Source organism: Apteryx mantelli, chromosome 33 (genome assembly GCF_036417845.1).
Source record: "Apteryx mantelli isolate bAptMan1 chromosome 33, bAptMan1.hap1, whole genome shotgun sequence".
Taxonomy (NCBI): domain Eukaryota; kingdom Metazoa; phylum Chordata; class Aves; order Apterygiformes; family Apterygidae; genus Apteryx; species Apteryx mantelli.
The window spans coordinates 2,018,850-2,027,038 of record NC_090010.1 but is presented as its reverse complement, the minus strand read 5'-3'; the positions used below and the strand labels follow the sequence as shown (position 1 = coordinate 2,027,038).

General features: G+C 64.6%; 1 protein-coding gene across 1 annotated transcript; it reads right to left on the bottom strand.

Moving 5' to 3' along the window:
- Positions 1–316: 316 nt before the first annotated feature.
- CSAD (cysteine sulfinic acid decarboxylase) lies at positions 317–7,925 on the bottom strand. Its single transcript, XM_067314224.1, has 17 exons — positions 7,664–7,925; positions 6,730–6,796; positions 5,733–6,011; positions 4,547–4,698; positions 3,996–4,122; positions 3,424–3,514; positions 3,134–3,240; positions 2,823–2,938; positions 2,566–2,645; positions 2,412–2,466; positions 2,190–2,306; positions 1,985–2,049; positions 1,610–1,691; positions 1,271–1,470; positions 1,095–1,146; positions 629–718; positions 317–523 (listed from the first exon to the last, which is right to left on the bottom strand). Exons 4-17 carry the CDS (start codon positions 4,670–4,672, stop codon positions 350–352), a joined length of 1,482 nt encoding a protein of 493 aa, XP_067170325.1. The 5' UTR covers positions 4,673–4,698; positions 5,733–6,011; positions 6,730–6,796; positions 7,664–7,925; the 3' UTR covers positions 317–349.
- Positions 7,926–8,189: the final 264 nt, after the last annotated feature.

The window sequence follows — 8,189 nt, the reverse complement described above, 5'->3', positions numbered from 1 at the left end:
GAGGAGCTGCCTGCAGGCCCCAGGCTGCCCAGGGTGTCCCGAACCCCATGCAGGACCTGTTCACCCATAACCTTGGGCTCTTCCCCTCTTCCGGCTCCCTGAACACCCTCACTTGAGGCTCTCAGTTTGGGACGATCTCTGAGGAAGAGGGAGATGAATCAGGGAAAAGCTGAGGGAACAGGATCATGGCCCAGGTTAACGGTGGTGTGGTGAAGCACGTTAGGCAGCAGCTCGCAGAGGACGGGGCAGGGAACGCTGGTCTGCGCGCAAGCGAGCATTCGCCGTGGCCTTCCAGCGCAGAGAGGAGCCGACGGAGCAGAGCAGGGGCCGCACGAGGTCCCCGGGCTCCCTACAGATCCCTGCCGAGCCTCTCGATCTCATCCAGGAAGAAGTCCAAGTCCGCCCTGGTGACTGCGGGGTTGGTAACGATCTGGCGGAAGAAGTTGACCTTGGCGCCGTGTGGCTGGTAACTCACCATCATGGAGCCCGTTTTCATCATCCGCTCCTTGATCACGGGAGTCACCTGCGTGGAGACACGACCCGCTCGGATCCGTGGCACTCCGGGGCCAGGCCGCGGGCCTCAGGGCTTCGACGGGGCCGGCTGCAGCGCGGTGGCGCCAACACTCACCTTGCCCAGCCTGGACCAGTAATCGGCAGAGCCCTCCTTGCCCCGCAGGCTGGGTGGCACGAACCAGAAGCAGAGATTGATGAACTCCGGCTGCGGGAGGAGGACATGGAATCACAGCGGGGGCCCCTAAACCAGCGCCGCCCAGGGAGCGTCCCACACGGAGATGTAGCCTCCAGGAAAGGGGGTCTGGGGGGCACCAGCTCTCCCCCGTCCCCATTTTGGGAACACCCTGGGCTTTAATTCTCATCACAGACCAACTTCCCCGGCTCATGGTCCCCTTCTGATGCCTGATGCTTGTCCATGTCCCTGTGATGCCTTAGGCAGTTACCAAGTGGGGGAATGAGGCATAAAGAGCCTCTGAGCCATGGTTAGAGCAGGGAGCAGAGCCCAGGAGTCCCTGCTCGTCCTCGTACCACCGCTCGGTCTCTCCCAGGCACCCTCATCTCCTCTGCCAGGCAGGCCATACCTCTAGCACCAGCTGGAAGCCTTCCCTCCTCTTCACCTCCTCGGCCAGGTATCTGGGGGCAAACAAGAGCGTGAGCGACAGGACCAACTCCGCCACAAAGGCACGAGGAAGCCAGCAGCCCGGCCCAAACTGGGGACTCGAGGACATCGCCGCCCTGTCCCCTTCCCGGCGCTCACCTGGTAAAGGAGAAGGCCCGGTCCACGCGTCTCTCCAGCCCCTCCGTCCCCACGGCCTTCCAGAGCAGCCAGAGCTTGAGGCAGTCCACCCTGCGGCCGCACTGGACGGTCTTGTCGCCCGTGTCGTAGGACACGTCGTAGAACTTGTCGGGCTGGAAGAGGTAGGTGGCGCTGGCCCCGTGGCACCGCTGGAGCAGACCCTGCGAGAGACGGCTGTCACCCCGCGGCCGGCGAGCGCTGACGGCGCAGGGTGGACGGGCAGGGACATGCCAGCGCCCCGGGGTTGCCCCCGGGCCGGACAGGCCTCCCGCTAACGCCCAGAGGAGACGAGGGACCTACGGAGCTGTCTCGGAGCAGGAAGGCTGAGCACTGCAAACCCACCATCAGCATCTTGTGGGGGTTCCAGGCCACCGAGTCCGCCCTGTGGGAGAGGGACAAAGCAGGTCAGGGGGTGGCTGCAAGCCCTGAGCCCGGCGAGGGCAGCTGAGAGCCTGGCGGGTGCTGCCCAGAGCAGCGATCGCCGCTGGGGGTTGAGCACAGCCCTTCCCACCGCTGTTGCCTTCGTCCCGGCAGCAACTTGCTCAGGGCTACGGCCAAGCGGGACGCAGGGAGAGATGGCGTCTCTGCACTGGCTCTGCCAGTCCTTAAAAGGCGAGTTCTGAGCCCATTTTGTGGCCTAGCGCAGAGCTAGACCCCAGCCTCAGAGGTACTCACCTCTCGATGCCGGTCAGGAGGTGCCGGTGTTTCCTGGAGAGCAGGGCGCTGCCGCCCCAAGCAGCCTGCGAGGCAGGGAGAGAGGTGTCAGAGCAGCCGCCATTCCCAGAGACACCCTGGGGAAGGTCGGGCTCGTGCGCCGGCCCGGGGGGACCCAACGGGACACCCACGTGGCCCCAAATCCCCCCCCCCCAAAGTCACTCACATCCACGTGGAACCAGATGCCGTGGCGTTGGCACACGTCTGCTATGCTCCCCAGCGGGTCGAAGGCGCCCAGGACCGTGGTGCCGCAGGTGGCACTGACAAAGAAAGGCACGGCGCCCTGAACGGGCAGGGGACAGCGGTGAGGGACACCCGTCGTGCACGGCTCTGCCCCAGCACCCTGGCCCAGCACCGCACGGGTGTTCCCCTCTCCCCCCAGTTTCACCTCGGCTTTCGCCCTCTCGATCTCCTTCTCCAGCTCCTCAGGGATCATCTTCCCCCTGATGGACATTGAGCAAAAATTACAAGGGGGGGATTTGGTCAACCAGTGGAGCCGGAATCTACCGGACTCCATCTCGGACTGGCCTGGATGTTCTCACCTCTCGTCAACGCCAACCAGGTAGATGTTGTCAGTGCCGATGCCCAGGAACGCGGCTCCCTTCTGGATGGAGTAGTGGCTCTGAGAGGGGAGTAGATGGGGATCAGACCGAGGATCGCTCCCAAACCCATCCAGCCTCTCCCAACCCCCCCGTCCCCTCCTGTCCCCACGCATGTCCCAGCTCCATCCAGGCAGTGTGAGGGGCGCCCCGAGATCTGCTGGAGAGGAGCTACCTTCTCCTCAGCTCCAGGTCCATACCTCCTGCGAGGTGAACAGCGCCAGGCGCGGCAGAGCCCAGCTGCCCTTCCGCTTGCTGTCCGGGAAGCGGCGATACCGGGCCACGTTCATGGCGTACATGTTGGAGATGGAGCCACCTACGAGGGGACAAAACCACGGAGGTCACAGCTGTCTGGGAGCAGAGGGACAGTCTGGAGACACGGCCAAGCCACCGCTGGGGCTGGGACCAAGCTCACAGCGATTCCTGCCGTGCTGGGTGGGGGCCGGTTCGGGGCCTGGCACCCAGGAATGGAAAGGGTTTAACCCAACCCGCACCGACCAGCCTGACGCACCCGGAGAGAAGATCCCGTCCCCGCTGCTCCAGCCGACCAGCTCCCGCAGCTTCGCCAGCACCACCTCCTCCATGAGCACGAACACCGGGGCGATCTCGTAGGTGTACCTGGAAGACACGCAACCCGGCTCTGCTCACGTGGGGTTGGACGCACTGCCGGCCTCCCCCATTCCCCTTCGGGCTCCCCAAAACCTTCACGTGGAAATGAGACTCCCAAAACTCCCCCTGCTTATGGCATCCAACAAGATCCCTGTGTGCAGTTACGGTGCCCTCCCAGGCACAAGAACGTACTGGCTGGTGTTGAGGGCCTCCGTGATCATGCGTCCCACCAGGGCGTGATGGTCCAGGCCGGAAAACAGCTGGTTAAAGAAGCGAGGGTGACCTGGGAGAGGGCGAGACGGGGAGAGGCCTCAGCGGCAGGCAGGCGAGGGCAGCTCGCCTCGGAGACATCCCAGGGAGGTCAGGAACCTCGGCTCCGGCCTCACGGGACCCATCAGCGTACCCCTGTCACCACCACCCCGCAAGGGACTCAGGTCCTTGGGCCACAGCCACGAGGGGGCAACCGTGACGCGCGTGAGCTGGGCCGCGTCGGGACCTGCGCGCACGGCAGGGTGCGCGGTGGAGCCGCGAGCAGGGCCATGTCCGGACCCGAGCACACGGCAGAGCCGCGAGCTGGGCCGCATCCAGACCCACGTGCGCAGCGGGGTGCGCGGCCAAGCTGTGAGCAGGGCACGCTGGACCCGTGACCCGGAGGACGTTGAACCGCTGGGTGGGGAGCCGGCCTCGCAGGCGGCTGCCGGATGGGATGAGCCGAGAGCGAGCCGCGCTCACCCCGCGGGCGGCTGCTGCGCCTCCACACTCACAGGTTTTCACGCTGTATCGGATGACGTCTCGGCAGCGCTCCAGCACTCTCTGCCGCGGCTCCCCGTGGCTCCTCAGCTCCAGGTCCAACAGCTCCTGCAGCTCCTGGGGCTCCCTCCAGTCGCAGACCTGCAGGGATGGGGTTCAGGCCCCAGGAGCTCTGCTCTGGGCCGGGATCACGTATCCCGCTCTGCCGAGCAAGGTGCCGCTAGCCGGGCAGGAGTCACCACTCGAGGGGCAGTCGAAGGAGGCCGGATCCGAGCGCCCAGGCTGGCTTGCAGCCTGGCCCTTGGGCAGGGGCTGCTTGACCCTGCTTTTGGCTGGCGAGGGGGGACAGCAGGGTCCCCAAGGGCTGGCTGCCTCCTGTCACCCGCGGCCATCCCCACCCTGCCACCTGGCCCCCTCCAGATTGGGGCTGCCCGCGGCAGGAGCGAAGGGCAGGGACAGGCGCAAATGTCGCTGTGAGATCTGGCTGCCTGCCGATCCGGTGGGAGCCCCTGCGCCGTCCCCACCCTGGTCCCCTCCCCGCTCTGCTGCTCCGGGGCTAGCTCACCTTCTCTGTGGCATCCATACCCTTCCTGACGGCTTCTTCCAGGAGGATCTGGAAGGCTTCCTGCAGGAACTCCTCGCCGGCTGCCTTATCCAGGCCGGGATGCTCCAAGCTGCTGCTCTCCGCCATCACGGACTGTCACTCCTTCTCATCCCCTGGGCAGCGGAGACGCACAGGACAGATGTCACTCTGTGCCACACAGCCCACCGGGAGACACACCGAGTGCTGGCCCTGCCACACGCACGCAGCTTGGGAAGGCATCCCCTGGGAAGGGGATCCGGAGCCAGCAGGGAGGCCAGCCCCAAACCCTTCATTCCCCAAGTTTGGCGACCAGATCCAGGGACCTATGAACCCAGGGTCAATCTGCCGGCAGGGAAGTTCCTGTTTCCCTTGTCACCGCCGCTCTGCAGCAGGCCGTGGAAAGATGCTCCCTTACTTTTTTCACTTTGCACAAACAGGGGATTTTCACAACGGCAAAGGCTTTCCGGAGTCCTGCTACAGCCTCGGGGCAGAGAGTCCCTCGCATTAACAAGGCACCACATTAAAGAGAAAAGCTTCCCTGAAATGAGTTAGCTGAAATCCTGGACCTTCACACTTCCTATCTGCGTCTGGCAGGTCATCCTTATCTCCTCCGCGCACTTCAAACCCCTCTGCCAGGTCTCGGTTTCGCCTCCGGGGCTCGGTTTGATTGGAACCACCCCCTGCTGCAGCGCGTTCCTGCAAACTTTCGTCCCTTCACCCGGAGACCGGGAGCAGCCGCTGCTTTTACAGCGCCTCTCTGTGCTATGGAAACGCAGAGGAGTCCAAGCGCACCCATTAAGCAAGAGCGGAGACGCTCCCTGCCCCAAAATCTGCGCTCATCCGGAGACTGAGGGTGAGAGTTTGATGGCGAACAAGACGCTGCCCTCCCCCAGCTCCATGCCAGCTGTGAAAACCCCCCAAAAAAACCCACTGCTAAGCCGGACGTTTCCCAGGAAGAGCCCAGCAACTGGGCCAACACCAGGGCAGCCGGAGCCAGGTTGGGAGGTCTCTATCCGCCCGCACGGGCTCTGCGGCCGAGGTTTCTCCTCCGAGCTCTCAGCAGCACGGAGAGCCCTTCCCGTCCGTGCCACGCAGCCCCTTCCCCGGTAGGGCCAGCAGCCCCCCGCGCCCCTCACGGCCCCCCGGCACGGCCTCGGCGTCCTGTTACCTGCTCCTGCTTCGGCGCCGTGTTGCGAAGGGACAAAGTACAAGGGAGCTGTCGGAGAGCGGCTCTTCGCAAAGCGGCTCTTAAAGGTGCACCCGGCTGCTCCGAGGGGCCTGCTGCCAGCCGGCCGCCGTGCCAAAGCCCTGTCTCCGCAGCTGGGATCTCTCTGGAGGCAGCTGGCGCACTCTCCCGGCTGTCGTCTGCACACGGACGGCTCGGGCCAGCAGAGGCTTTGCAAACCACGGGCGAAAGGGGATCGTATCTCCTATCTCCAGGGAGGAGCTGCAGAAAGGGGGAAGGGAGACGAGGTGAGCGTGAAGCAACGACTCCCAGGCGTCCCCCCCTCTCTCCCAGGCTCTTCCTCGCACCCAGTGCTGGTTTCGGCGCAGGCTGAACCGCAACCTGTTGGTCTTAACGTTGCCTGGAGAGCATCAGGCCTCGGCAGGCCCCGTCCCACGGCAGGGAACGCTCCCCTTCGCTCCACGTCGCTCGAAGCAAAACCCACGGGTCTGCCGGGCTGGCGGGAAGGAGCCGGAGAACCCCACGGAGCATCCCAGCCCAGCGACCGGTTCCTCCAGCTGGGGCTCCTGCCGTACCGCATCCCTCAGAGGGAAGTAAACCCCCCCACCGGTGCACCGCTGGGCTGCTGCAGCTGCAAGGAGCCGCTCGCGCGGGAACGGGCAGCGCTTCCGGATCCCACCCAGCCGATTGGGGCACGCCACGGAGGAGCCAGGCTCCCCACGCGGGGCTCCGCGGGCTCGCCGCCTCCACACCGGGCAGAAACTCGGCCACGGTTTCTTCAAACCTTCCCCCAAATTCCCCCCCCCACATCCAGCAGTTTTGCCAGATGCTTGGGCCGAACTCCTTCCTTCAAGGAATAGAAATAGGAGCGTGAACCCGGCTGCAGCCCCTCGCTCAGGCCCAGCGCGGGGCAGGAGTTCAGGGCCTCCCTTCGCACACCTGAAATGTGAGCTGGTCTCCTCCAGAGCGAAACGCTTACCTGTCCCCCAAAGTCGCTTCTCCTCAAGCACAGCCAAGGCCACGGGCAGCAGTCCTGCTTCTTGCAGCTTCAGAAACAAATAGGTTACAGAAAACAAATTATAACACCGTCTTGGGAGACACGATATAAAAACAGGAGGTGGGACTAGCTTAAGGGGAGAGGTTTTTTCTGCAATTTAGGAGCTCAAACATGCCAAAAGGGCGGCCAGAGGGGTTCAGGCAGGCTGAAACCAGAGTCCCCAGCGCAGCCGGAGGCCGCCCCGCGTGCACCGACACGGAGGCGCTGACGGAAAACCAGGGCAGAGCATACGGGGGTTAAGGGGGGCATGTCAGGATGGCAAACTAGGCAATCATTAAGCCTTTATCAGCTGCGTCCCCGGCCCCTCGATCGGGGGAAGACAAGGGCAGGGAGCAGCCAGGCTTGGCGGAGGCCCAGAGAGCCTCGCGGGACGTGATATTATCATCCCATGAGAAAAATCAGGACGGGACGGGGAAAAGACCCCCCGAGCACCAGCAAGAGCGAATTTGGGGCTGCAAATTGCTCAGGCTTTGCTGTGCGGGTTCCTCAGTGCCACCAGCCACACCCCACCAGCTCTTACAACCAGCCCGGGCCAGGACTGGGCTTTGCGGAGATCCCTCTTTCCCAGCCCTTGGATGCTCCCCCAAAAGCCCCGAGCCCTTGGGAGGACATTTCCAACGTTTATGTGCGTTGAACATTGGGCAAGGACCTCTCTGGGCTGCAAGGTTGGAGGAAAAGGGGGGAGAAGGGTCACGGCTCCGGCCCAAGGCTCGGACTCTGCCACATAAAAGAGTGAGTTTTTGGGCCACGAGTCCCCTCTCCGCCCCGAAGAACGGGCTCTGCCGCCGTCTCGGCCCGCAGAGGCCAGGAGCTGCTCCGCCATGCCTCAGTTTCCCTTTCCGCAGCTCCGACCGACCTGACGCTGAGGCGACGCTTCCTGACGGGAGCCTGGGGGGAGCAACCAGAGCCCCCCGGCTGCAGCCCGTGGCGGGGGGCAGCCTGACGCCTGGGGCAGACACCGGGCCGACGGGAGCCCCAGCCTCAGCGCGTCCTCGGCCAGGGAAGGGCCCAGCAGCCCCAGTCCTTGACAGGGCCAGGAAGATCCCCCCCCAGGGGGTATTTAATGGGGATGGGGGGCCAGGAGGACCATGCTTGCCCCCCCCAGGGGTATGCTGGGGCAGAAGCCACCCCAGGGTGTCACCGACTAATGAGGCACGGGGAAAGGCTACCCCCAGGGGGGTATTAAGAGCAGGGAGCAACCCCCCAAGGGGTCACAACGGGGTGGGGTGGGCAGGACCCTCTCAGGGATGATAACAGGGGGCAGGACCCCCCACAAGGGGCCGCAGGGGGGTGCGGTGGGGGCTAAGACCCACCCTCAGGGGCAATAATGTGGGGAGAAGAACCCCCAGGGACAATAACAGGGGGGGCAGGACACCCCCAGG